This window comes from Thunnus albacares, chromosome 6 (genome assembly GCF_914725855.1).
Source record: "Thunnus albacares chromosome 6, fThuAlb1.1, whole genome shotgun sequence".
Classification (NCBI taxonomy): Eukaryota; Metazoa; Chordata; class Actinopteri; order Scombriformes; family Scombridae; genus Thunnus; species Thunnus albacares.
The window spans coordinates 18,606,494-18,633,686 of NC_058111.1; the positions used below are offsets into that span (position 1 = coordinate 18,606,494).

Here is a 27,193-nt window from a genome sequence, read left to right on the forward strand (position 1 = left end):
GTTAAACTGTTTATACAGCTTTCTGCCTCAAGTAACATAAGTAGTTTTGAAGATTAGTTTACTTATGTGATTGACATTTATTAGACAGTAACAGTTCAGCATTTCTGACTGCAGATTCACAGTGGAAATTAAATTTTCACGCTCTGCTGCATGCATCAGTATGCTCGACCTGGCAGGCGAGTTTCTGCATGTAGCTGCTGTGTTTGTACTCGAATTACATTGGTCAGAAAAGTAGGAGGATCCTGCAGCGAGTAGAGACTGCAGGAGAACTGTCCAGCCTTGTAATACAGTGCATTGCAGAGTACTCGATGTACTTGCATTTGTATTTGTTCGCTAGGTTAACGCGACCAATGATACTTTTATATGACGTGGTGTTGTCGGAAGAGGAGCAACAGCAGCAAGTTCAGGCGTGTCGGTAGTGTGGGCGCAAATTGAACTTTACAGCAGTTTTTTTTTATTGCTGTTTTCACTTTCATAACCATCTTGTTTTACGGTTGACTGATGTGTCGCGTTGACGAGCCACTGTCGGTTTCGATATAGCTGATAAAGAGCATGTGAAGTGAGCTGCTGGTGACCGGTTTCAGAAATGGAGGGACCTGCATCGCACCCAGAAACCAAACCCGCAGAGAGCTGTTTTGACAGGACCTTCTCGGCTTTAACTGTGGACAATGTGTACGAGATAGCCAAGCTGATCGGTACCGAGGTGGAGAAACTCATCGACGGCTATGGCAAAGACAGCGTCGAGGGTCTGGTGCCGAAAATTGTGAAAGTGCTGGAGCTGTTGGAGAGTTTCGCGTCGAGGAACCACGCACACAAACTGCGGGAAGAAGAGCTGCTCAAGACCTTCGAGACGATACAGCTGCAACAGCAGAAGAAACGTGCGGGGAAGGAAAGCGACGAAGGCAAAGATAAAAATGAAATACAGGTGAGAAACATGGGAGCTTTTAATCCTCCCCAGCATGTTGTAAACACCGTATAAACACTGTGTTATAACGTTGTAACAACGGATACAATACAGTTGCTCTGTGTCGTCGTGACAGACATGTAGCATGTTGATAGGCAGACCTTCCAAATATGGCGAAAACATTGAAGAAACAGGCGTCTGTGTGGATGTATTCAGGCAACCTGGAAGTGAAATTACTCACTATTTTCGGATTTGATTACCTGATTCACCTTTCGAGGTCACACGTTGACGTTATCTGCTACCATACTGTACAGCCATACTGGCTAACCCGAAACAACAGCCATGCCGCTCACTCAGTGTCGTCAAGGCAACCGTGACATAGTCTGTTTAACCGCTACTGTTATTTAGCAAACGCTGTTTTCTTATTTTTTAAAAAAAAATAAATTATAGACTGTCAGTGGGGATATGTAAGATTATTTAACGTTTACTATTTTGTAACAGTGTTTATGTTACCAACGTTTTAGTAAAGCAGCGTCTAAAGCGACGCAGTTAATTTAGCTTTTTTTTCTCCAGATTTCGCGAAATCCGCCCTACTCCACCTCTGATTGGCTGGTACTCGTTGCCTTCGTTGGTTAGGCTGGTTAGGTTTAGGCCATGGATGTATAAAGAGAGCTGGATACAGGAACAGCTTTGAAGTAAGTCTGCAGACTCGCAGCATCCACACGACACACCCACTTTACTACATAACACGCCCACTTGGGCACGCCCAAACGCACTAAAAGCGACAATTTACGCGCGTCGTTTGATGCTCCTATGGCGCACTGCAGGCATCAGATTTGAAATGCCAGCATCATAGCACCAACACTGATTTGTCCTTTTGTTCTTTGTATTAACTGCTGCTTTAGTTGGACGCAATGAATGAATGTAGAGGAGAAATTCAGAGGAGGAAAAATAAACTAAATAACTAATTATTTGTGCTGTAGAACGTAACTGTCGTGAATTAATTAGAATATAAAGTTTTATCTCTCTCATTTACTGGCTTTGTTCTCATTACTGCTAACTCTCCTCGCTCGACCACTGCTGCGCTGTCTGGCTAGGTGCTCAGCTGGCCAGTGCTATCTCTCTTTTTTGGCTGCAGAGAGAACAGCTTTGGTCGCTGGGTACTCATTTGACGCTCCAAAATCGAGACAAGATCGGGGTTGTCAAGGCAGTTTGACGCGCCTCATAATGCTTTTGGTACGTGTTCGGCCTTCTAAGACAATGGGTGTACTTCAAAACGTGCCCGTCAGACGCTTTTGGGCCTTTAGTGGTCAGGGGTGTGTGTCATGTAGCAAAGTGGGCATGTCATGTAGTAAAGTGGGTGTGTCATGTAGGTTTAGGGTAAGAATATCAGGGTCAGAGCCAGTCAGAGGCAGAATAGGGCAGGTCTTTGCCGAATGCCTGTGGGGGAAAAAATGTTTTAGCTTTGGCGCAGCGTGATGTTATAAAATAGTTGTGGAAAAAGTACTCAAGTTAAAGCACTTGTGGGAATATTATTCAACTGAAGTAAAATAAGGAATGCCATCATGTAAAAGTACTGAATCACCAAGTGAAAGTTCCTTATGTGGGGCTGCAACTAAGCTAACTGTTATTTTCATTATCGATTATTTTTCTCGATTCATCAAAGACAATGGTGAAAAATGTCAGAAGCATGTTATAACTGTTTGAGGGTGTTATTTTATGGTCCTAATAGCAGTTAATGTGTAAAAGCTGAATCTACACAGTAAATAAACAGAGAGAAAGTTTCATATTCTCTCTGAAATGAAATGGAGTAAAAGTATAAAGTGTCATAAAATGAACATAAGCCATTTTAAAGTGCCAGTGCTCCAAAACTGTTAATTTCACATAACAGCTGTATTTGAATAAGTATGCTTTTTTACTCTCCATCTCTGGTAATATTGCATTTTACAGTTCATGGCTCAGTGTTATGAAGTGTGAAATATTATCATTATGATTATTAACAATATTTCTATAAATTAATATAATATAATATTATGCTATATTATATTAATATTAAGCTAAATAATATAGGTTCATTCTCAGTCATTCTCTGCAAAAACCAACAGCTGCTGGGCAGATTTACTGATAAAACATTTAGCTGAAAATAAACAATGACTACAATTAAATATATTAAATGTATGTCTTTCATTTTCTTCAATTTAAATGAGCTTATATTTAATATCTAGCCTACAAGGAAAAACAAACAAACAAAACCCCAAAAGGCTGCAGGAATTTCAATGGGACATGTGAGCTGTTGTTGACTGAGAGAGAGAACAACCTGCAGGTGTCCACTGATGGGACGTCTCTTGTTTTGTTTCCATATTTAACAGCGATCAGAGAGCCACATAACACAAGTATGACTTTGGGAATGTGTGACACCACAGTGAATGCACACGGACAATGATTGATATTCATCGTCCACAAGCAGACAAAATCTGTTGGTAAACCATGTTAGCCAAGTCGTGTTCAGTCTGATGTGAGTTTTATTGTCCAGCTCAGATTCAGTTGTCTGTTTTGAGATGTTTCAGATTTTTGTGTCTAATTTTTCCATCACTACTCTGACGCTCACTGCTGAGCTCCTGCAAAACTTCAGAGCTGGAAAGCTTGTTGTGTTACTATGACAACTGGCAACAGTGATTTGTCATGTCAGCTGTGACAACCTACATAGTTTTTAAAACAGTGATTTTTATATGTACTGCTTATTCTGTTTTGATATGTTATAAATGTAACATCAAATCTAATTAATGTAAATGTTGCTGATTTTTTTGTGATGTGGTGAAATGTTATTAAAACACACAATAGATGAACAATAATATGATTAATCTCACTGGACTCCTCGCCTGTCCCGCTTTGGGAATCACTGCAGTAGACAAGCCAGTGTTATAATCATTGCTAAGAGAGTATATTGAGAGGAGTGGTTCTGGGATCAGAATTTGCTGTTGAGATCTACTGGAACCATTTCAACAAAACATCTGTGGTGACTTAACAACAGAACGACAGACCCAACCTGTTCTGCTGAATGCACATTCCTAGAAGAGAATTTAACAGCACAGTTACATCACATCTTGTTTATTCTGAAAGTTTTAGTATCCCTCATGTCTCTGAGGTTCTGCCTTCTGTCCTGTCTAGCAGGAGCTGCAGCAGAAGGAGCAGCAGTGGAAGAGGAGGTGTGAGGAGCTTCAGGTCCAGGTACAGCAGCTCCAGGTGGACAGAGAGGAGCTGCAGAGCAGACTGAAGGGCAGTCATGCACAGGAAGGTATGTTCCAGGATTTTCTGTTCAAGACAAATGTTAAACATGTTGCCAGTTTTTAAAATCAGGATTGTGTTCACTAAAATGCTGCTCAAATCTGTTCCAAAAGGAGGCGTTCACTGTTTGACACTATATATTGTTTATAGCCCTCACATGACAGTGTAAATCCCACCTCTAGCGGAGATGTTACCACATGAACCTTTCATAAAGCCTGAGGGAATCCTGGGTAATCTTTTCCATCTGTGAGAGTCGAGTAGACATTCAAAACTGAAAATATTTGCGCAACCTGGTAGCTGAATAGTTACTGCACATGACACATAACTGCAACATCACTGGTTCGATTCCAGCCTTTGGTGTGTGTTGTACCCATCTCTCTCTCCCCTTGTTTCCTGTCGGCCATTTCACTATCCTCTATCCAATAAAGGCAAAATGCCAAAACCCTGAAAATGTCCCGGCCTTAGAAGATTTTAAGATGGCTCTTAATCCCCAGCGTTGGTTATAATAGTTTTTAGATATCGTAAAATGAATAAGTGAAAAGATCACAAATATAGTTGAGCATGCTTAATATAAATGGTTTTCAGAGGCACTGTAAACAGCAGGGATCTCCCAAGCAGACTTGGATTTAGTTTCATCACCGTACCACTCCTCTCCATGAATGCAAATGTATGTAAAACGCATTAACTGTGAAAAAGCATCTCCACCAGTTACAGCATAGATTCAAAGCAGCTGGGTTGCAGTTGTATCTGCCGTGTTAATGTTTTTTTTTTTTTTAAACATAAGGCAGAAAGCAGTCAAACTGGTCGTTTCAGTGTTTACAGTGCAATCATTTTGAGAGGTGGAGCAGTACAAGTGCTCACTGTTAGGAGAGGACTCAAAAATGGTTGTATTTCCACTTGGTAGATAATATTTTATGTATTTATTGATGATTCCCAACATGTAGACATCATCCCCTAGTAATGTGCACCAGAGGGTGGAGTCGCTTTGCTGTCTCGTGTTTTCTTGTACTGACAGGAAAACATGCTGCCTTGATCATTTTGTGATTTATCTGACAAGAGGTCATGTGGCAGGTGAATGTAACCATTCATTTTATGTAATGGATATGACTGCTACAACAGGCTCCCATGCTTCCTTTGGCTGCAGTGAAGTTTTAAGAGACTACAGTATGTGGTTTAACCTTTTACCACCCACTGTTCTGCCTGTAACATGCTAGGATTATGAATAACCTTAAACAGTCTGCTAATACCAGGAAACGTTAAATGAATGTGAAAATGTAATATATGTATTGACAGATTAAACTAATCTTTTTGGTCATTAGGGTCAGACCAACTATTTATTAATTAAATTTAAATGTGCTATGTGAGGATGGGTATCATTATTGGGAAATGAGATTTTGGTCATATCGCCTGTGGGGGAAATATTTATGTTCCACGGGTCATTCTCTGGTCATTTTCTATCCTGGGAGCAGAAGGTCATGACCCGTCTATTTCAGAGCAGTTCATCTCTGTCCACTGAGGTTGGCTTGGATATACACTCGTCTTGATAAGGCTGGCTGTCTCCTGTGGTAACCAAGGTCAGGTTGAGATATGTTGTGCTTTGTGCAGACGGTCTCCTTTTGGAATGGATAGTAAGTAACCTGTGTACAGACTACGTGACTTCAGTTAACTTCAGTCAGTATAATGTCTTGATTATAGTTCAATAACAAATAGGGGCATAGATGTGTGAAGAATAACCTTATTTGGAGGTAATAAGTGCAAGGATTTGGTGAAGGGTTTAAATACCGTTGTCTGGAAGTAGACGGTAGAATTGAGTGGCATTGCACTGTGTTTCACAGTCACACTGTTTTCTGTTCTCCTCAATTGAGCTTCAATAAATGTTGCGTAAGACTCCCAGAACCGGTCTCCTGACGAGTTCTTCACTTTGGGTATAGCAATACTTTACTCCAGTCTTACTTAAGTATATGGTGTCTCAGAATGTATAAAGCAGTCCAACAATGTAATGATCAGAAATAGTTCACATGTTTTAACTAAAGGTGTGAAGACACACTTTTATTTTAAATAAAGGGTCAGTTTATGCTCAGTGGCCATGAATCGTATCTAAATATGCAATAGATGTGATAGCTTTGGTTTTATTTGTTCAAGGTCTGAGATATCCACGTCAGAGATTTTTGCCTCCAACTCAGTACAATAGAAGTTGTGATATGTTTGCACTTTAAAAAATACAGGCAAGTCGCATAAAATGTTGGCGTTGAATTCTGCAAATGTAACAATTCAATGCTGTGAACGCTACAAACAAAATTCTGCTTACCTCCACATGCTGGGATGGTGACATGTTTAAGAGATTCACATCTCAAAACCTCAGTACTTATGGATACAAAGATTATGGGACATTATTTCTATTATCTGTGCCAAAAAGCTGAAATAAAAGATGAGATCCAAAAAAATTAAAAAAAATCTTGGTACATAAAACTGAAACTATCTGCATGCATAGATAATATTTGTTTTTTTGATGTGGGTGAATTGACCCTTCATTACTGTGCTGTCACATCTACTGTTCTGTGTAGATTTCCTCAGTTTATTGAAGGAGACATGGTCTTGATCAAGTTTGAAGTAATCACACTCTGGTGTCTGTCTACATAGTTTCATTTTCTCAGAAGTTTCAGTCTTATTTTTTGCCATGTACGTAGTAGGAATGAAAATATTTAGCTCTGTTGTTTATTTATATCATTTACAGTCATTATTCCGTTTTCTGCATTTGTTCTGCATTTGTCTTGGTTGTTTTACTGCATGATAGATTATGCAATGCTACAGATCAGTAAAGTGCCTTTATCAGCCATCATTGAACTATATAATCTAACATAATAAGTAGAGCTGCAAGGATTTGTCGATTAATCAATTAGTTGATCGACAGAAAATAAATTGGCAACTATTTTGATAATCAAATAATAGTTTTGGAAATTTCTTAAGCAAAAATGCCAAAATTGGCTGTTTTAAACTTCTCAAATGTGATGATTTGATGCTTTTCTTTGTTATACATGATAGTAAACTGAATATCTTTGGGTTTAAAACTGTTGTTCGAACTAAACAAGACAGCGGAAGATGTCACCTTTGACTCTGGGAAATTGTAAAAGACATTTTTCACATTTTATAGACCAAATGATTAATTGAGAAAATAATGAGCAGATTAATTGATAATGAAAATAATTGTTAGTTGCAGCCGTAATAATAATGATATAAATGTAATACAATACTGCTTATCCCATACCTCAATTTATTCATAAATAAAAGACCTTTACTCTAAAAACATAACATAAATCATCTTAGCCAGCCGGACTTCTGTTTTCTTTATCTTACCCTTTGTGTGTGTGTGTGTGTGTGTGTGTGTGCAGACCGAGTGCAGCGGCAGGAGCGAGAAGTGATGCTGAAGCTGAAGGAAGTGGTGGACAAGCAGAGAGACGAGCTGAGGGCCAAAGTCCAGGAGATATCCACCATTTCCAAAGAAGTGGAGGCGGTAAGGAGACACACAGCCATACAGCGTGAATGACAATGCTTCTGCTCAAGCACAATAATACATTCCTTAAAAGGCACACGTATATGCAGCACAGCGGCTCTCACATGCATTTATGTGAAATAGTCGGGTGTTACAATTGAACTGAGCTGGTGGGAAACTGGGTGATGGTTTCTGGACTTAAGAGCAGATCCTGTCATCTTTGCCGTTGTGCATGACGCTTATCATCATGTGGACACACACACACTAATATTTATGGCCGTAGTTACAAAGGTCAGTTTCCTGACTTTCCTCACAATGGTGTTTATTATTTTACAGTTTGCAGGTTTTATAATATTTGAACATATTGAGACTTGTAACATACACACATAATTACAGGCATCACATGCAGCATCAAAAGAGAAGTTACATCATGTAAACTATGCCGATAAACACACTGGAAAACAGGAAGTGTGTTAGCTATCAGGGAAAGAGAGAAGAGATTATCCACACAAGTTACTGGTTGAGGATTAAGCTGCACTTGAGACAAGTCTGAGCAGCTACTTTGTGTTTGTGTGTGTTCGCACGTGACTGTGTGTGTGTGTGTGTGTGCATATACCACATGATTTAAATAGCAGCCATAACTGGGTGTGTATTTGGTAATGCTCTGCTCTTTGCTCCCAGTCAGTCGACTTGACTGAAAGACAGAAAAAAAACAGCTCATGGTCAACTAAACTAGTTTCTCTGTTTGCTCAAATGGAAGCCTGGAATTGTTTTCATCCTTAAAATGAATGCTACACTTGTTTTGTCATTGTGTGGTTTCATTATTGTCTCCCTCCCACAGATTTTTGGTGTGAATCCTATGCATGCAGTTCATGGATTTCACCCCTCTCCTCTACCACTGTTACTATCAGCCATAAAACAAATACAGATACAGATATATTGTTTTATTGACAGGAACTGGTTCTGCCCTGGCTTGTTACTTTTGGATTTAACTGTATTTATCACTGATGGGAAATATGAGAACTGTCTGTTTAAAGGTCCAATAAATGGTATTTAGCCTCACTGGATGTAAGCAAACAACTATTTGCTATGTAAAGAAATAGTGGAGTAATGGTGACCTGAGCAGTGAATGACGTCACACTCCCTCTTCTCTCTTCTTTGTTTTGGTGGTTGTGTCACAAACTTTCTCAAATTACAGCTAAACAGTACACTGAAATATGTTTCTGAAAACATTCGAGGTGAGAAATAGGCAATGTAGTAACAGAATATTGATCCATATTTGATCAGCACTGCCTAGTTTGATAGTTTGATCTGAGTTTCGTGAGCTGTCGGTTTTCTCTCTTTTTTCCAACTTAATTGAGTAAATGACAAACACGTTTGTTTTGGTCTAAGATGTTGGTGCTATAGTGCAATATGTAGTGCCTGAATGTTGTGTATTGCCACTTAAACTTCAAACCTGTTTAGTAAGTCTACTCACTATTCATGATTAAAAATTAGGCATCTGTGTGTGTGTGTGGGTGTGTGTATGTGTGTAGCTCCAGGAGCAGTTGGACCGCTTCATGAAGATGAACGCGGAGCTGCGACACAAGCAGAATGTGCTGCAGGCCCAGCTGAAGAGCACCGTGGAGAGAAAGGCCGACATGGAGGCTGACCTGAAAGAGAAAACCAAAGAGATAGAAAACCTCCAAGCACAGCTGGACAGAACCAACAGCAACAACCCAGTATGAATGCTTCTTGCAGATTATTACTGCTACTTACTATTATTACTATTTAGGTTGCTTTTATATTATGTACAAAGAAGTACGTCACAGTCTGCACATGTATAAAAGTTTGCTAAATAAGGTTTTTTGAATTCAAAGAAATTTTAAATACTTTTATTTACATTAGCAAAGAAATCTCACTCAGCTGCAGGTTAAAAATCTGGGACTTTTGTTAAGTTTGCTTTCTTTATGGGTTGTTGAGTCATAATTAGTGTCTGTATATGAAATGAGTGGAGGTAAGAAGCCATGTCTACAGAGGGATTTTTTTTTATACCATCTCATGAAATTAGGTTTCATGAGAACTCTGCCGCTTCACTCATTCTAAGATGTTCTGGACAAGAGCTGAATCTTAACTCAAGTTCCACTAACTAAAATGCAAATGTGAAGCTTTTCTTCCTCTAATGAGCTCATGACATGACAGTTTGCTGTTTGTTTGTTACCTGATGACTCTCTGTTCTCCCATCAGTCCTGTCTAAGTCAAACAGCTCGGGAGTCAAAGAAAAAGTCATCGGTTGACCAGAAGGATCCCGATCAGCCGTGCTTCACCAAGAAGGAGGTGCGCGACATCATTTTTGAGAGGAACGAGCTCAAAACCAACCTCTTCCTGGTGCAGGAGGAGCTCAGCTACTATCAGAGGTGTGTCAAGTTTTCATTAATAATTCTAGTAAATTGAGATTAGTGTAAACGCTCCCCACATGCTCACAGGGCTACTTTGGAGTTAGGTTAAGAAAAAGAAGAGCTGACAGGTGGCCTTTAAGGTGCTGTTGCATCATTGATACCAGTAAGGCATCCTTGCCAATTTGTTTGAAATTAAATTGTTTGTGTTGTTATTGCAGGGAGATCCTGAATGAGGAGAGGTGTCCAGGCTTCCTCTTAGAAGCCGTGCGCTCAGCCATCAAAAAAAGGAGAAAGCTCATCAAGGCAAAGATGCTCGGAATTCCTGTGAATGACTGCAGCAGGTCTCTCTTAAACACACACACACACACACACACACACACACACACACACACACACACACAACACATTGATCATTTCTAAAGAAATATGTTCAGAAGGCAGTCGTTGTTACACACAGACCCATTTTGTTTTCACCCTTTGATGGTTTTACTTTCTATCTCCAGTGATGAGGAAGACAAGAGTCCTCTGTTTGGGCAAACAGAAGTAGACGGCACGGAAGTAGACAGCTCTGACAAACCAGCAGAATCACGCATTCGAAACCTGTGAGTACAACTTCCACCTACACTGCACTGCTCAGACTTCAGCAGGATGAAACATCAAAAAGCCATAGGTGATGTGCTCTCTCTGATCTGATCTGAGGTTTTTGCTGGTGGTGGTTTTGTAATTTTGCTTCAGCAGTCCCTGCTCATGACCTAATTTGAGACAATCTTAAAGAACACACTGTATATGTTTCCCAGCTTGCTTTCCTTGATTTGCAGTGAATTAATGAGAAATAAGTGAAGTTACTTGAGTCCTGCGCAAGCCTGTGATCTGTTATTACATTTGTAAAATACACTTAGATTCATTATGTGCAAATTTTAACTGTCTGGTCACCTGATGTTGTTTACACCTTTAAAGTGGGTTTGTCTCCTTGAAATGAGAAGAGGAGGTTAACCCACTTTTAATTTGGTATAGAGGACGGAAATTCCCAGGAGATAAGATCTGCAGAGACAAACATCTAATTTACCAAATAACTTTTGGGCAAAGGAGTCTTTGTCATTGAGAATTCATGCATTTAATTAAGTAATATTGTGGTTGCATACCTTGTGCCTGGTTAGGACCAAGAATGCAGTCATGTTAAGATGTGTTATGGGTGCTATATTAGACTTTGAGGGTGGCAAGTTGGGATAAAGGTTGGAAACAAACTGTGGATATCATGTTTGCATAATACATGCTGTAGCAAACTAGTGTTTCTGCTGCCTGTGTCTTTTTTATCTCTCTACAAATGATGTAATTCAGACAAACACCGGATTATCTTAAATAAAGTAAGAAATAAAATTTTCTTTGCCCAGAATCTCCAAAGAGAAACATAGATTTCAACACATTAAATGCAAAGCAAGAAAAATAGAAAATGAAATGGCCAGAACCATCGCTGCTATTAAAAAAGCAGATCTGTGAACCAGAGCATGGTTTCATCTCTCGCTGCTGACACCGTCACTGCCCTGAGATCCTCGTCAATCCTGGGATATATTTAGCTGTAATCCCTCACAGCAGATCTGACCTCATCTTTTCTACTCTGTGTGCTGCAGCTTCGGCTTCTTGACGCGGTCGGGCAGCGGGCGGAGCCCCACCCACATTAGCAACTCCGCCTCCAGCTGGGAGATCATTGGAGACTCGGAGGCCAATGAGGAGCGGGATCAGCGGCCGTCTTCCTGAGCCCGGGATCGACCCGAGAGCACCGGCTGTGAGATTTCTGCCAGTTGTGATCTGAAACAAACACTCTCCTTCCTTTAGTCACAGCTTCTCCTTCAGCTTGTAACACAAAATCTGTTGCGGCTCAGGAAAAAGTTAGACGGACAATTGAATGCCCCAACGTTACCACACATAAGCACTATAAGGAAAGAGAAAGTGTGAATATTTTTATAAGCAAACTGACCTGTTTCTGTCTTAAATCCTTTCATTTCCCCTTCTCCAAATGTCACTCTTGTCCTGGCTTAGTCTCCTTAGAAGAACAGTCTCCAACTACAGCATATGCAGCAGTATTAAGAGTAATACTTAGTAATACTTAGTAATACTTAGTAATACTAGACTCAAGTATTCACACAACAATCATGTTACTCTCCATTATAGAGAAGGTTTTATTGTTGGCCATGTAATTCTTGAAAAATATGTTATTACTTATAGGTATTTATATAAATCCTCAAATGTTATAAGAAACCAAAGATATTACTGAGATACAGTATATATTCTAGTAAAGTGGGAACTGTGTTTAATAAGCACATATTTGTTCCACAAAACAATCAACATTTTACCACAAAGTTATCATGAAACTTTTACCTCAGTCTGGGTATTTCTAAGCTGTGTGTTTGCTCATGTATTGTTCATGATTTAAAGCACTTTTATACTCAAGGAAAAACAAACTTTTAGTCATATGATTGCCAGTCTCTTCCATTTGAGCATTGAGTGTATTTTAACCCCATAAGCCTTAACTTGCTGCTTGTATTGTTAAAAATATATTTTCTTAATTTTCAGTCATCGGTAGCTGGTGTGTACGTCATGGTGGTGCCATACGTGTGTGCGTGTGTGTGTTTGCACACATGTTCTGTTGGTTACGTGAAAAGGAAGATATGTGCTTCCTTGTGGAAATGAGAAAGTGTGTGTGTGTGTGGGTTTTTTTTTTTTTAAATCCCCACCACGTTTATCTGACAGATTATCATTAAGTCTCCACATTTTCTGTCTGACTGCTCTGTTCCCTCTGAATGTCTGACGATAGCACTACTCAGACTGGTGGTATTGTATTTGTTAAGAGAGACAATGTAGGACCCTCCAATCAGAACATGTTTTCCTACGATACAGTGTTTGCAATTTATTTTTGTAAGCATGTTTTTGATGGAAAGTTTTATGAACATTTTTGCTGACAAAAACAGAGATGCCATGTGAGTGGATTTTAATGAAACTGTGATAAAAACACTGATTTTCTGTAATATTGAGATTCAATAAAATCCATTAAACACAGACTTGTATCGAAAATTCAAATAATCTTTGTGATTTTTTTCTTATTTGAGAAAAAAGATGCAACACTAGATGTTGCTGCTGTTGAATGAAAACTTTTTTTTTTTTTAACCGAAGCTCAAAGTGATCATCTTTGTTCTAACTTTCTTGACTTATAAGGAGGTTTTCTTCATCATCTCCTGGAGGACTTTCAACAATAGATTCTGGGAAAAGGGCGAACATCAGGGGTATGTGTTGAGTGTTTGTACATGTATGTGTGCGGCGAGTTTTGTGTGTTAGTGTTCGACCATCTTTAAAAAGCTCTGTGTCTGGCTGAATAGAAGGAAGTGGCTCTGACTTCCCCAGGAAATGGGAAGAGGAAACCTGGGGGCTTCGACCTCTCTGACTGCACTGGAGCCACAAGACGACTCACAGGAGAGTGAGAGAGAGAGAGAGAGAGAGAAAAGGGGAAGGAGGGAAGGGTGGAGGGTAGACAGAAAGAGAGATACTGGCTCTCATTGTGCTCCCTCTGAGTGGAAGTTAAGAGGAAAGAAAGAAGCGAGAGGAGTCAGGAACCGGTTGGACATAAACTTGATTGAATTGAAGAGCTTTGGTCCCAGGTTTTGGGTCTTTGGTCACTGGTGTGGAGATGAAGCCTCTCCTCAGAGCTCTGAGTGCTCTGCTCTGCTGCTCGCTGTCCTCCTCACACACACTGGACCCTGCTGGGAAGAACGTCTGCCAGAATCCCAGGTACACTTCAATGTTCAACCTTCACCCACACCTGTTGTCTTTTTAGTGTTTGGTCAAGTAATGAGAGCAGTTACAGAAGCTAGTGAAAGAAAAATTTTTACATCTCTGGACCCATTAAGAAAATCAGGATATAAAAACAATTCCTATGATAAAGTGTCGTGCCTTTGAGCAATGTGTTTCTCACATTATACTTCTGCATTTCATACAGAAGTATAATGTGTGCTTGACAGCTCTGTGGATGTTTAAATCTTTTCCTGGCTTATTTCTCTGGGCAGATAAAAGATGTTCAGTAAGTCCTCATTCCTCCCGATAAGTTTCAGATTTGTCAGGCTAATTTACTTTTTAATATACATCCAGGGATCCCTCCACCCTGGTCTGTTGCACTGGATGGCATCAAGAAGGAAAAGAGTGCACCATACGTGAGTTTCACTATTCAAATAAACAGCAATCTGTAGGAATTATGGTTTTACTGCCTCCATGTTTTTCCTGGTTTCTTATCCACTGGTATGCTGTGTGTGTGTGAATGTGTGTGTGTATGTGTGATATGACTTAAGTCACTTTCAGGGACACACACCAGACTTAAGACCAGTTGATTGGTGGTGGTTTGTGCAATTGGGGACAAAAGCCCCAATTGGTAAAAGCTGATTCTTGAGTCAGTGGTAAGGGTTAGCGGAAGGGTTAAGTTTAGGCATGTAGTAGTTATGGTCAAAGGTGCCTGAGCAATGGAGTAAGTGGAGCAAATGCATCCCCATTATTCAATTAGGGGGAGCAAAGTTATGGTTTTTCTATCCCTCTTTTTGTCTTTTTAAAAATAAACTTACCATCATACAGTCTCCACAATCAGGTGATTATATTTAAGCAGCCTATGTCTATTACGTTTTCAGACCACCCTTTGAGTTGGTTCAGGCCAACAAGTTGTGAGACAGACAGACAGCGTTCCTCACGGTGCCAAAGTGTCTGAATTAACAAACAATCAAATGTTCTGGAGTGGAAAGTAACTTGTTCAGACTTCTGCAAAATACTCTGCTTAAGTTGCAGTTTTCGTCAGATTTTGGACATAATTATTTTGAAATATTATGACACATCACTCCGTGCTCTGCGCTGTGCTTTCATCATCATGATTATTCTCTCATTTTCTCATACAAGTTTATTATAAGGGGCAGTAAGGTCTCGTCCTCAACTAAAATGGCCTTTTTAAGTCTTGAGGAGCAAAAATCACCTTCTGAGTTACGCATTAAAATAGTCCTTGATTTGAGATAATGTAGGTTGAAGTGAAGTTATGATTATTCATTCCAGTATGACATTACAACTACAACAGCTACCACTAGAACCTGTGTGAGGGATTGGCATTAGATAGTTGTGGTGAGGCCATTTCATTCATCCAAATTGTTTGTACTTTGTTGCAGTTTTTAGACTTTGAATAAGGCCTTGTGAGTTTTGAGAATAGCAACTCTCAGGTTTAACATTGTTTAACCAGGTTTAATTATACAAATCATACAGTGATGTGTTGTAAGACTATTTCATTTATATAAATTATTTGTCCTCGTTTGACCTCAAAGATGGCCCAGTAGCCTACAACCTACTAACATTTTAGGCTACATAATGTTTTTATGAATATAATTTCAAATATGAAATAGTTCTATTTCATTCTTCTAATAATCATTTCCTGTCCCGATCCATCCAATTATATACTGTTCTTGATCCATTCCTGGTTTTCATAGCACCCTCAATCTAACTAGTCTAGACTAGTGCAGGTGGCTGTTTCTTGACTTAATCCAAGAGGTTAGGTTGTGTAGAAATGCAGGAAATGTGTTTTAAATTACAAGACCCCCCCTACCAATTATGTATCTTTCGAAGTTTGCTCCCCCGTTTTAATACATAACCAGGTGCCTATGGATATGGTTAGGGTAAGGAAATGAATGTAAGTGTATGTAAATACCCCAAAAGTGACTTTGTGTGTGTGTGTGTGTGTGTGTGTGTGTGTGTGTGTGTGTGTGTGTGTGTGTGTGTAGCTGTGTGTGAGGGTGAGCAGGCCTGCCAGAAGGATGAGCTGTGTGTGTATCCTGGAGTGTGTCGCTGCCCACCTGGCTACTATGGAGCTCAGTGTAAAACACGTAAGTGACAATAAACAACTTGAGCTGTTTGGTCATCTGTGGATTCATGTAACCTTTTAAAAAAAAAAAGTATTCTAGCTAGTCTGATGAACACTGCACAGGTTGTATTGTGTAAAACTGACTATACCATTGATAGTATAGTCAGTAGATTTTTGCAAAATGACACTGTAAACTTGTGTGTTTATTACAAATGATATTTCTTATTATATATGATTTTAGACAGCTCTTGGGTCATTTTTAAAGATACTCCCCAGATATGTTTCAAGACATTGAATGCTAATATGTATCTGATGTTTTTTCCACAAAAAAGTTCAATTATCAAGTTAAAGATTCTTAAAATGACTTCTGCTCTTTCTCCCTCACTGAAAAATCCAGAATCTATGAATATGCAAATATTGTTCATTTCAAAAGTTTAACTGTTAAGTAACTTCTCAGTGTATTTGCACTGGAGGCTTCAAGTTTCCACATCACACTTGTGTAAGCAGCATATTGGCTCCAAACTAAACTTAGCACAAAAAGTAAGGAAATTTGTGTTTGGTAGATTATTTCTTTGTTGTAACAATGCTTCTTGGCAATAAATCTTATACCATTGGAAAGCCTGTTTATTTCCCTTTTAAATGGTGCCACATTTGTAAGGAACATGCATTTGTAGGATGAACAGCAGAGCTGAGTATGTGGATTGAAAAATTTTCCAAATCTTCTCTGCCAATGCCAAACAGCTTATTTTGCCATTGACTCTTGTTTTGAGCTTCTGGTACCCCCAGGTGCCAGAAGCACCCGTGAGCATGGGCCCTGCTACAGTGGTCAGTAGTCTCCAAGAATCGGGCCCGTGCGATAGGGCAACTTCAAGCTGGTGTTCCGCAAAACCAAGTTGCGGCATTATTTGGAGTGAGCCCTAGTACCATCTCCAAAGTGAAGGCCAAGTTCCATATAATGGGAGATGTCAGAGACAGGCCATGAAGTGGGCATCCCAGGAAGACGACACCCCAAGAAGACAGTTTCTCACCCTGTCAGCACCGTAGGCTGTCTTCTACAGATTTGCAGTCAAGGTTTGCAGGACGATATGGCCGATGGCTCTCTGCCCAGACAATCCAGAACAGACTGCATGCAGCCAATCTCCGGTCTCATAGGGCTGTCAGGAGGCCTGCCATGACTGCCCTACACCAACAGGCCCGTTTGCGCTGGTGTCGGCAACACGTGCACTGGAACCTGAACATTTGGAGGAACATTATGTTCAGCGATGAGTCCAGATTCTGCCTACGGCAGTTGGATCTTAGGGTCAAAGTGTGGAGAGGACGTGGAGAACGCTATGCTGATTGCACCAATAGAGTAACATCTTTTGGTGGAGGCAGTGTGATGGTGTAGGGCGGCAACTCCCTCACTGGAAAAACAAGGTTTGTCATCATTGGAGGCAATCTCAATGCAGAGAAATATCGAGATGAGATTCTGCAACCAGTAGCAATCCCATATCTCCACAGTCTGGGACCGAACTCTATCCTCCAAAATGACAACGCTCGCCCCCACAGAGCGGGGTTTATCAGAGACTACCTCCAGAATTTGGGAGTGGAGAGGATGGAATGGCCTGCCAGCAGACCTGACCTCAACCCCATTGAACACTTGTGGGATCAGCTTGGGCGTGCTGTTCGTGCCAGAGTGATCAACACAACCACGTTGGCTGACTTGCGACAAATGCTGGTTGAAGAATGGGATGCCATCCCACAGCAGTGTGTGACCAGGCTAGTGACCAGTATGAGGAGAAGGTGCCAGGCTGTTGTGGCTGTGTATGGTTCTTCCACACGCTACTGAGGCTCCTGTTTGTTAAATGAATAAATTGTTTTAATTGCCAATATGTCTTGTTTCTTCAAACTTCAATCATCCAATCCACCAAACACCAAACAAGAGTCAATGGCAGAATAAGCTGTTTGGCATTGGCAGAGAAAATTTGGCAAATTTTTCATGGGTGCAATCCACATACTCAGCTCTGCTGTTCATCCCACAAATGCATGTTCCTTACAAATGTGGCACCATTTAAAAGGGAAATAAACAGGCTTTCCAGTAGTATAAGATTTATTGCCAAGAAGCATTGTTACAACAAAGAAATAATCTACCAAACACAAATTTCCTTACTTTCTGTGCTAAGTTTAGTTGTGATGTCACAAATCTTGCTCACATGTGCAAGTCTTAAACTAAAGGTGAGCACAGAGAAACTTTCCCCCTCCAGCAGATGAATGTGAAAACAATCCCTGCACATACATCACCCTCACAGTGAAGCTCAAACATTTGTAGTAACAATAACATGTAAGTAAATTAACAACAAGCAAAATACATTTTTTAAATAGAGGGGGACTTTGAGTTACCATTCAGGTTATTCTAGTTTGCAATGTTGATTTGATCTGCATGGTTTTATAGTCAGGATAGGCAGCAAAATGTACAGAATTTGAATACTTAACCACAAAGACCTGAGTCACTAATAACAAATTGCATTAAAGGTGATTTCTTGTTTTTGTACAGTTTTATGTATTATATGTACTCCCTGTGTGTTTTTTTATTTTATTGACCAGGTTGTCCTCCTGAGTTTTGGGCATCAGACTGTCGCCAGGTGTGCCAGTGCCACCCACATGGTCGCTGTCACGCCGTCACTGGCGAGTGCACCTGCAACTCCAATCGCTGGGGTCCGCTGTGCCAAAACGCCTGCAAATGTGCCCGCCACGGTCAATGCAACCCCATCAGCGGAGACTGCACCTGCGACAAGGGCTGGTGGACGCCAACCTGTTCCAAGCCGTGCCAGTGCGTCACCGGGGGCTCCATGGGCTCCGACTGTGACCAGCTGACAGGCCGGTGCCAGTGCAAACAGGGGCACTGGGCGCTGAAATGCTCCGGCACTTGCAACTGCTACATGTCACCGTGCAACCAGCGGACTGGTGTGTGTGAGTGTGTGACAGGCTGGTGGGGGCCCAGCTGTGACCGGCATTGTAACTGTGACCTCAAACACAGCAGCTGTGACACGGCCACTGGCCAGTGTCTGTGCCACCTGGGCTACAAAGGAGCCTTCTGCAACCAGCCCTGTGAAGCGGGGAAGTACGGCAGCGGATGTAAAATGAGGTGAGTGTCTGTTCGCAGGTGTAAACGTTGACACATCTGTTTGTAGACTCACCTGTGAGTTTCTGTCCATGATGAACTCTCTTGTCTCTTGAACCTAGTTGTGGTTACTGTAAAGACAACCAGCACTGCTCCGCTACTGATGGTGTGTGTGCTGCCTGTGAGCCCGGCTGGAACGGTACACGATGCGACCACCCGTGTCCGTCTGGTTACTTTGGTGATGGCTGCAAGGAAAGGTGTCCACGATGCAGGAACAATGAGCCCTGTGACCCAACAACTGGGAAATGTTGGAGGTGTGATCCTGGATGGACGGGACCCAGGTGTGTCTGATGTATAAATGAGCATGTTTGTTATATATAGCTGCAACGATTAGTCGATTAGTTGATCAAAAGAAAATGAATCAGAAACTATTCTGATAATTGTTTCTGTCATTTTTCAAGCAAAAATGCCAAATGTTTATAATTCCAGCTTATCAACTGTGATGATTTTCTTTGACATATATGACAATGTAAACTCAATGTCTTAGTTTTGGGATGTTAGTCTGGTGAAACAAGCAAAATTGAAAATGTCATGGCGGGCTCTGAGACAATTTTGTTGCATTCTATTGACTAAATGATTAATCGATCATGAAAATAATCATTAGTTACAGCTCTAAACTTATATTAACATAAATCACTTTTAAGTTACTTAACATCACTGTTAACCATTTTCCAAAGTACACAAAAAACAGTTTCTCAACTTTTCTGTCTATTTTAATTCCAGTGAGCTATCATTTTAGTCTGAGTAAGAGTTGCTTTTAGTCTCTATTTTTGAAAAGCATGGAGGAATTTCTGAATCGAGTATTTTAAAAATGATGTTCAAATAATTACAACCTACATAATTTGTTTTATTAAAACATAGTTTTGATACTTTTATTAGCAGCCAGCTAGAAATAACAAGGACAAAAGGGAGTGGAGGAAATGAGCACATTCTTTCTATCCATATAGTTATTAAAAGACATCAAAGAAATATCACAACCCTTTATAAAACTTGAAAGTGTCTTGTGACCTGTCTGCATACCAAGTGAACCTGTAAGGGGCCCCAACCCCAAGTTTGACAACTTCTGCCATGAGATATTAGCATGCTTATATACTTCTCAATCAGCTATTGGTTTCTATTTATTTCACCATGATATGAAAATGAACTTGCAGAGACTTGAAACGTATTTCAGTGCGGACAGTCTGTGGCACTTTAACACGGTTAAGTGCATACAGCTGTTCATGGGAAGTCCCAACATCTGAGAATTAGCTGGCAAAGTCACTTTCACTGACCAGCCTTGTAGTCAAAACATCAAACCCAGAAAAGAAAGGATGATGTGGCAGAGTTTTCCTACAAGAAGCTGAGCCTGCTACCAAGGAAGAATTATCAAATCAGTAGCTGCTCACAACTGCATTGTCATGTGATGATAACATCTCCATCTCCACAAAGCTTACACTATGCTTTAGACAAAGTGGAAAACATAGTGACATGATTATGTGATTTGCAGTGAATGTGCTGGTACATGTGAAATCAATTGTACGGTCCTTGTAGCCTTTGGTGAGGGTCATAAGTTGAAAAGGAGCATGAAAATTATCCTTGATGACGTCTTTGCTTGTCACATTCCTAAAATAGCCAGCCTCAAGAGCGAGCATGCTTATTATGGACTGTGTAAATGAGGGCGTTGAGGACCGACAATCCTTTGTTTATGCCTGGGATATCCAGTGTTTGGGACAATATGCACAGAATGAATAACTGATATAGATGCAATGAAGACAGATGGTTAGAAAATGAATGTAGATCAATGAGATGTCCTCATCAGTAACAAAAACACATTTGTGTTCCCGGTCATCACTTGCCAGGTGTGAGGAGGCCTGCTCTGACAGGACATACGGAGACGCCTGCCACTTCCCGTGTGGCCCATGTTTCCATGGTGACTGTCATCATGTGACAGGAAGATGTGTCTGTCAGCCAGGCTTTCAGGGAGAGAGGTGAGCCACAAACTTAATGTTTCTCTTTGGACAGGGATATAGTTTCACTGAAAACACACACACACTCAGGCCACCTGTAGTCACATTCATCACATCACTATACACTTAATTGAGAGAATTATTCTTTTGATAGTTACACAAGCAAGAGAAACCAAAGCAATATTGTTTTATCATGTGCTGAAAATGGCAAAAGCATGATAAATGTGTATTATGTGTATCATGATTGAAGTGAAATACTGCTTTAAAAATGTAATACACATGAATCCTAGACTGTTTACCCCCTACTGATGCATACAATATACTGTTTTTAACAGTTTTGCATATTTTAACCACTATAATGGACTTTACATTACTGTTGATCATTTACCAAAATCAGTCTTCATATAAAAACCACCTAACAGAGACTTGAATAGCTTGAAACTGGTCATTGTCACCTTTATTTATTTTTTACCGCCATATTGTTATGCAGTTGCTATTCATGATGCGTTCATGGTAGCTCTGCGCCTGAGATTTGACAGTTGACTTAAAAAAAAAAAAATCAAACCCAGTTTTTTGGTTTCTTGTTGCTCATCAGCTGACTCTTAAATAACATGCTGGAGCTTCTCTGAACTTGAATAAGAGGTTATTTTGAAACACGACAACAGCAACTCACAGTTTGCTTTTTAAAGTTGCTTGCAGCACTGTAGGGCATATGAAATTAGTATTAGTATGGTTCTTTTTTCCTATCTTTATTCAAGAGTGTAGTCTTTCAATTTGAGAGCATGATTTATTGATTTCACGTTCAGTTTTGTAATTCTTTCCCTTGAAACCCTGCCCTTGTACTTAAATAGTGCCTGCTTTGCTTAGATTCGCTCTGCTTCTGCTCAAACTCTATGCTTGCACTCAGATTTATTGTTGCTTGCACAGATTTCCTGCTCCAGCTTCAGCTTCAGCCCTTCTCCTCACACTCAGGCTGCTTCTGTGCACTCGTGAAACTTCTGCTCTCAGATTTCTGCTCTGCTCGCAGATTTTTTGTGCAACAACCCTGTCAAAAATTCCCCAACCAATAGAAGGCCAAGACGCAGGGTCAACACTACACCTGACCTTCTATTGACTGGAGGATTCAACAATATACCTGAGTGCAAGCATACAGTTTGAGCAGAAGCAGAGCAAATCTAAGGACAATCAGGGACTATTTGATTGCGAGAGCCGGGCTTTGGGGGAAAAATCTGAACGTGAAATTGATAAATCCTGCTCTCAAAATGAAAGACCACACTCTTGAATAAAGATGGAGAAAAAAACCCATATATTAGTTGCTCTTCACTTTTAAACTGTCAAATAAAAGCAAAAATACCTGTGCAAAACCTCCAGTATGTTCCCTTTAAACTTCTCTCTGTTACTGTGTCATGATTGTATTTTCACTGAGTACTAAAATAGATCATGATTCAGCCTTCACACGCAGGCTGTTTTCTTTGCTGCAGAGATGTAATTACGTGATTCTCTGTCCTTCTCCAGTTGTAACAACAGCTGCCCTGCGCTGCAGTTCGGCCTCAACTGTTCCTCTGCCTGTGACTGTGGTGAAGGGGTCAGCTGCCAACCAGTCACTGGTGCCTGCCCCAACAGTATGTCTGACCATCCATCCAAACGCATCTCTTTATACCTGTGGTACATGCACTTGAAATGTCTGTTTTTTGATGTGCATACACAGTACATACTATATGTGTGTGTGTGTGTGTGTGTGTGTGTGTGTGTGTGTGTGTGTGTGTGTGTGTGTGTGTGTATGTGTGTGTGTGTCAGGTGGCCGAGGCGCTCTGCTAGCAGGTATACTGGTTCCCTTGCTCCTGCTGCTGGTAGCTGTACTCTGCTGCTGTCTGTGTTGTGGAGGACGCCCCATCGATGAGAAAGACAGGTCTGTACCTCACTTCCCTCTCTGGACATTATCTCCTTTTAGCATTGTGTATATGTCCAAACACTACTGGACTGCCTCGAACTGAACTGGATATAGTTTGGCCTTTGCTACATTACTCACTTCCATATTAAACTGTTAGTTATGTTGATAACATTTCTGCTTGAGCTCCAGAACAGAGCAAAAACTTTTTGATGTAGCAAACAGAACCCAGAATCTGGAAGAATTAACTCTCTAGTTTTTGCTTGGATTACTCGTCGCTATCGAAAGTACATCTTCTCTGCTTGAGTCAAATGTCATATTTTAACTAAACATGACTAAAAGCACAGACTCTTATATATCATAGGTTGTGACGTGAGGCGTGTTTGTGTTGAATGTGGGCTGATGGTCTAGAGGAGACATCACAGGACGGTCTGTAGGTGAAACCATAATTCCTTCATGTTATTCCTGTGTTAAGTTAGTTTTTATGAGATTTGTCTCGTTCTGGGGAGTTTCATGATGTTTGCCAAGCCAGCGAAAAACCAGGTGTGAAGAGTGAAAATACTTGCTTTAATTTGGAAGTGAATCCATTTATTTAGATGTTTCTGCACGTTGTTCACAACATTTATATAAGTGTCAAAATCCTGAACAAGCTGGGAATGTCATCACAAGCATCCTCTTTTACATATGTTTTTAAAATTACATGGGCTTTAATTTTATTTTTGGAACAAGTTAGATTAAATCAGAAAATGCCGAACCTCCACCATGCATCATGCTGTTCTGCTTATTCTGGTAGTTTGATAGTTGAACGTTTTTTCCTTTTTATACTTTTTACTTTTTATCATTTTTGCATGGCACAATAAGCTTTTCTAAATGAGAAAACAAAGCAAAACAAGGTCCCGTGAAATGTTGTTACCTTGTGTCCCTGTGTCTAATTCTTTTCTATGGCTTCATGTCAAATATCTCTAAAAAAAGCTAAATGGTGTGAATTTCAATGTATTTCAATTATTAGGACACTTCAGGTGGCAGAAATACATTCAGTTTCCTACAATATGATTTAGTGAGAGTCAACTGCACACAAAATCAACCATTCTCAACCTCCTTTTTTCCAGGGCGGCTGTGGCTGATGGAGGTTGGTCTGTTCGGATGAAATATCACGTCTACAGCGTCCTGGCAAACATTGGTGCTGCCCTCCCCTGTATCTCTGATTGGTCCTCGGGCCTGCCTCGTGTGACTGGTCAGTTTGACAGCACAATAATTAACAGTGTTGTAATTTAAGGATTGTGTACAAACACCACAACTACAGCCATTGTGGATATATGAATGGACAAGGCTGGACAGACTTCATCATGAATTTCATGAGGTTTATTTAAACTCTTTATTCACCCAACGAAGGTGGACATAGTGCACTTAATCAGTTGTTTCTCAGTGATATTTTGCTTTTAAATCTTCATTTCTTTTACATTTCAAGTTTTTGAAAAGCCTACATGATTGATCAATTAATGACTCCTTTGTTAATCCAGAAAGGTCCCTCCTCTATGCTTGGATTGGTAAAATACTGTTATTTGAAGGAGGGATATCTCCAAGACAATGAAACTAAAACTACAAACTGCTGAACTTTCTTTTCCGTTTTCAAACTTCTTCACTACATATCGGATTACATGGACTGACCTTTCAATATTTGACAACCAACTTAAAGGTGCAGTGTGAAGGATTTAGTGGCATCTAGTGGTGAGGTTGCAGATTGCAACCAACTGAATACCCCTCCCCTTACATGTGATTAGGAGAATGTATGGTGGCTGTGAAACTCGCAAAAAACACAAAAGGCTCTCTCTAGAAGAACTGTTTGGTTTGTCCATTCTGGGCTACTGTAGAAACATGGTGGTGCAACACGGCGGGCTCCGCTACCTATGTAGATAAAAAGAGCTCAGTCTAGGGTTATGAAAACACAACAATTCTTATTTTCAGGTGATTATACACTAATGAAAACATACTTATGAATATTATATTCCATTTCTGTCAAGTCAGTTCTGCTAGATGCCACTAAATCTTACACACTGCACCTTTAATTTATAATTATTCCATCAAACTGCAAAGAAATCTTTATCATGTCTAATTACAAATGAAAAGAAATGAATGAAAGGGCTCTTAGCTTCTGAGAAATGCCCCTTAAAACCGTAAACCCTCTCTTACACAGATTTGACTGACATTTATCATTTATGTCATGTGATCTGTGTTTTCATGTCACACACAGTATCTCACCATGACCCGGAGCTGACCTTCAACCACAGCTTCATTGAGCCTCCCTCCACTGGCTGGGTGACTGAAGGGTCGTCCTTCGACACTGATGAGGAGGAGGAAGAGGCGCTCTACTGTGTCCCTCCGAGAGAAGGTAGCAACAGAGATTCATGTAACTCTACGTTGCCCTCTTTTGGTGATGAGCAGAACTGCTATGGTTCATTGCCTTTGATATTCTGTTGATTCAGTTTTGCACTTTCATCTGTGTCTTCGTATGTTTTACTTTTTCTCTCTGTTTAACAGACATCCCGGCAGTGGCGGGCGGCGAGTTCCAGGAGATGAGCTCCAAGTGTAACATGTTCCTGGACCCATCAGGCTTCAGCAGTGAGGACATAACCTCACCTTTCAACATCCCCCGCACTTCCAGCATTGCCAAATCCAAACGGCCGTCTGTCTCTTTTGCTGAGGGCACCCGCTTCAGCCCCAAGGAGAGGCGTGGCTCGACTCAGGACCCCAGCGCTCTTTCTGGACACCCTCGCAACAAATCCAAGTCTACCTGGGGGGTTTTGATGCTCTCTGCCCTACAAAGTCAGGGAGGTGCAGCTAGACCTGGGGAGGGAGATGGGGCTGAGGGTGAGGAGAGGGAGGATGGGGTGGATGTGCAGGCGACAGACAACCAGGAATCAGGCTGTGAGGCAGGGGAACAGGAAGTAGACAGAAACTCAAACACCCCGTCCCGCTCCACCCTGCAGGTCCCTGGGGCATCAGGACGAAGACGGACTATGTCCAACACTGCTGCTCACAAAGGGAACCAGGTGTCAACTACCTCTGATGCAAATAAGGTCACCACAGTGTATGTGACGGTGGGTAAGGCGGGTCGGCCCGTATCGAAGGTAGAGTCGAGCTCAGAAGGCCCCGTCCAGGCTATGCTACGGCGACTTGGAAGCCTCCAGAGACAAAGGGAGCAGGATCCTGGCAGGCCCAAACCCAAGGGTGCTGAAGGGATCACCAAACCACCCAGGAGGAAGCTTGGAGCTCGGGCGAGTGTGTGGGAGCAGGAAGGGCCTTCTGGAGGAGAAGTTGGCATATGTAAACCCATCAGGAGGAAACATGCTTCTCTCAACTCCCCTGACACAGCGGGTGCTAACGGCGCTGCATCAACAGAGAGTGGCCCTCCTAAAAGGCCTTTGTCATCCATTTTGAAGAGCGTGCCAGAGGTGGCTACAGCTGACTCGGGGTCAGAGCCGAGGACTGAGGGAGACAGAGGGCAGGGTGACGACCCCAATATAAGTGAAAGTGGTTACCTGACTGTCGGACCAGCAGGGGACGCTGTGAGTCTCACTGAAGTTATCGCCAATGAAGGCGCAGTGGTCAGTGTGAATGATGAACCCTGCTATGAAAATGTCATGATCAAAAAATAAAAAGACCTTGATGAACAAAGAAAACATCATGATCAAACACTCATAACCTCGGACAAACCACGTCATCAGCAGGTCTGATCCAAGTACACCTGTACTGTACTTTTTATTATTCTGTAGGCATCACCATAACAGCCACAAAGGGAAAAAATGTAATATACTGTAGTATATATATATGTGACATTTATGCAGTATTTGTGATCACAAAATGACCTTCACGTTTAGCCTAAATTCTAAGGAAAGCACAAGAAACACATGGTAAATGGGGCAAAAAACTACAGAATATCAGGTGTGATATTTGGGTAATTTCCCCTTGTAGCATTCAGTGTTGGCAGCTGAACATTGAATATTTGGACAAGTAAATGAGAGTTGTTTTTATTTGCTCAGGTGTGGCGTGTTGTATTAACTGCATACAAACAAGAACAGTAAAATCAGGGCTTGGTCTTTGCACTCGGTCTACTTCCTGTGTCAGAAGAGTGCAGAGTGGTGTTTTATTCTAGGAAGAGAAGAGCAAGTGGCACAAATATCACTACAGCTATGAAGAATGATGATGAACTGTGTTCTTGATTCAAGCAAAAACAGATCTAATTTAAGCATGAGAATAAAATTTGCTGCTG

The 27,193-nt window shown here is 40.9% G+C and overlaps 2 protein-coding genes across 3 annotated transcripts; both read left to right on the top strand.

The window, feature by feature from the left end:
• Positions 1 to 137: 137 nt before the first annotated feature.
• Positions 138 to 13,126, top strand: LOC122984274 (Rab interacting lysosomal protein). Of its 2 annotated transcripts, none has more exons than XM_044354611.1 (8): positions 138 to 925; positions 4,073 to 4,199; positions 7,579 to 7,700; positions 9,215 to 9,400; positions 9,906 to 10,075; positions 10,276 to 10,398; positions 10,561 to 10,659; positions 11,686 to 13,126. In XM_044354611.1, the coding sequence occupies exons 1-8, from the start codon at positions 587 to 589 to the stop codon at positions 11,810 to 11,812; spliced, it is 1,293 nt and encodes a 430-aa protein (XP_044210546.1). In that variant the 5' UTR covers positions 138 to 586; the 3' UTR covers positions 11,813 to 13,126. The 2 variants fall into 2 exon arrangements, with proteins under 2 accessions (XP_044210546.1, XP_044210547.1); XM_044354612.1 differs by having other exon boundaries at positions 142 to 925; positions 4,076 to 4,199.
• Positions 13,127 to 13,543: 417 nt separating this feature from the next.
• Positions 13,544 to 27,141, top strand: scarf1 (scavenger receptor class F, member 1). The gene is made up of 11 exons (XM_044354609.1): positions 13,544 to 13,837; positions 14,195 to 14,256; positions 15,850 to 15,951; positions 18,513 to 19,053; positions 19,152 to 19,370; positions 20,928 to 21,056; positions 22,551 to 22,657; positions 22,833 to 22,944; positions 24,033 to 24,157; positions 25,175 to 25,312; positions 25,462 to 27,141. Exons 1-11 carry the CDS (start codon positions 13,737 to 13,739, stop codon positions 26,577 to 26,579), a joined length of 2,754 nt encoding a protein of 917 aa, XP_044210544.1. The 5' UTR covers positions 13,544 to 13,736; the 3' UTR covers positions 26,580 to 27,141.
• The last annotated feature ends 52 nt before the right edge of the window (positions 27,142 to 27,193 follow it).

Coding starts and splice junctions, on each gene's coding strand:
- LOC122984274 (XM_044354611.1), top strand. CDS start 587: ATGGAGGGACCTGCATCGCACCCAGAAACCAAACCCGCAGAGAGCTGT. Junction 4,200..7,578: donor GGGCAGTCATGCACAGGAAG/GTATGTTCCAGG, acceptor GTGTGTGTGCAG/ACCGAGTGCAGCGGCAGGAG. Junction 10,660..11,685: donor GAATCACGCATTCGAAACCT/GTGAGTACAACT, acceptor TGTGTGCTGCAG/CTTCGGCTTCTTGACGCGGT.
- scarf1 (XM_044354609.1), top strand. CDS start 13,737: ATGAAGCCTCTCCTCAGAGCTCTGAGTGCTCTGCTCTGCTGCTCGCTG. Junction 14,257..15,849: donor AGGAAAAGAGTGCACCATAC/GTGAGTTTCACT, acceptor GTGTGTGTGTAG/CTGTGTGTGAGGGTGAGCAG. Junction 22,658..22,832: donor CACTGGTGCCTGCCCCAACA/GTATGTCTGACC, acceptor TGTGTGTGTCAG/GTGGCCGAGGCGCTCTGCTA.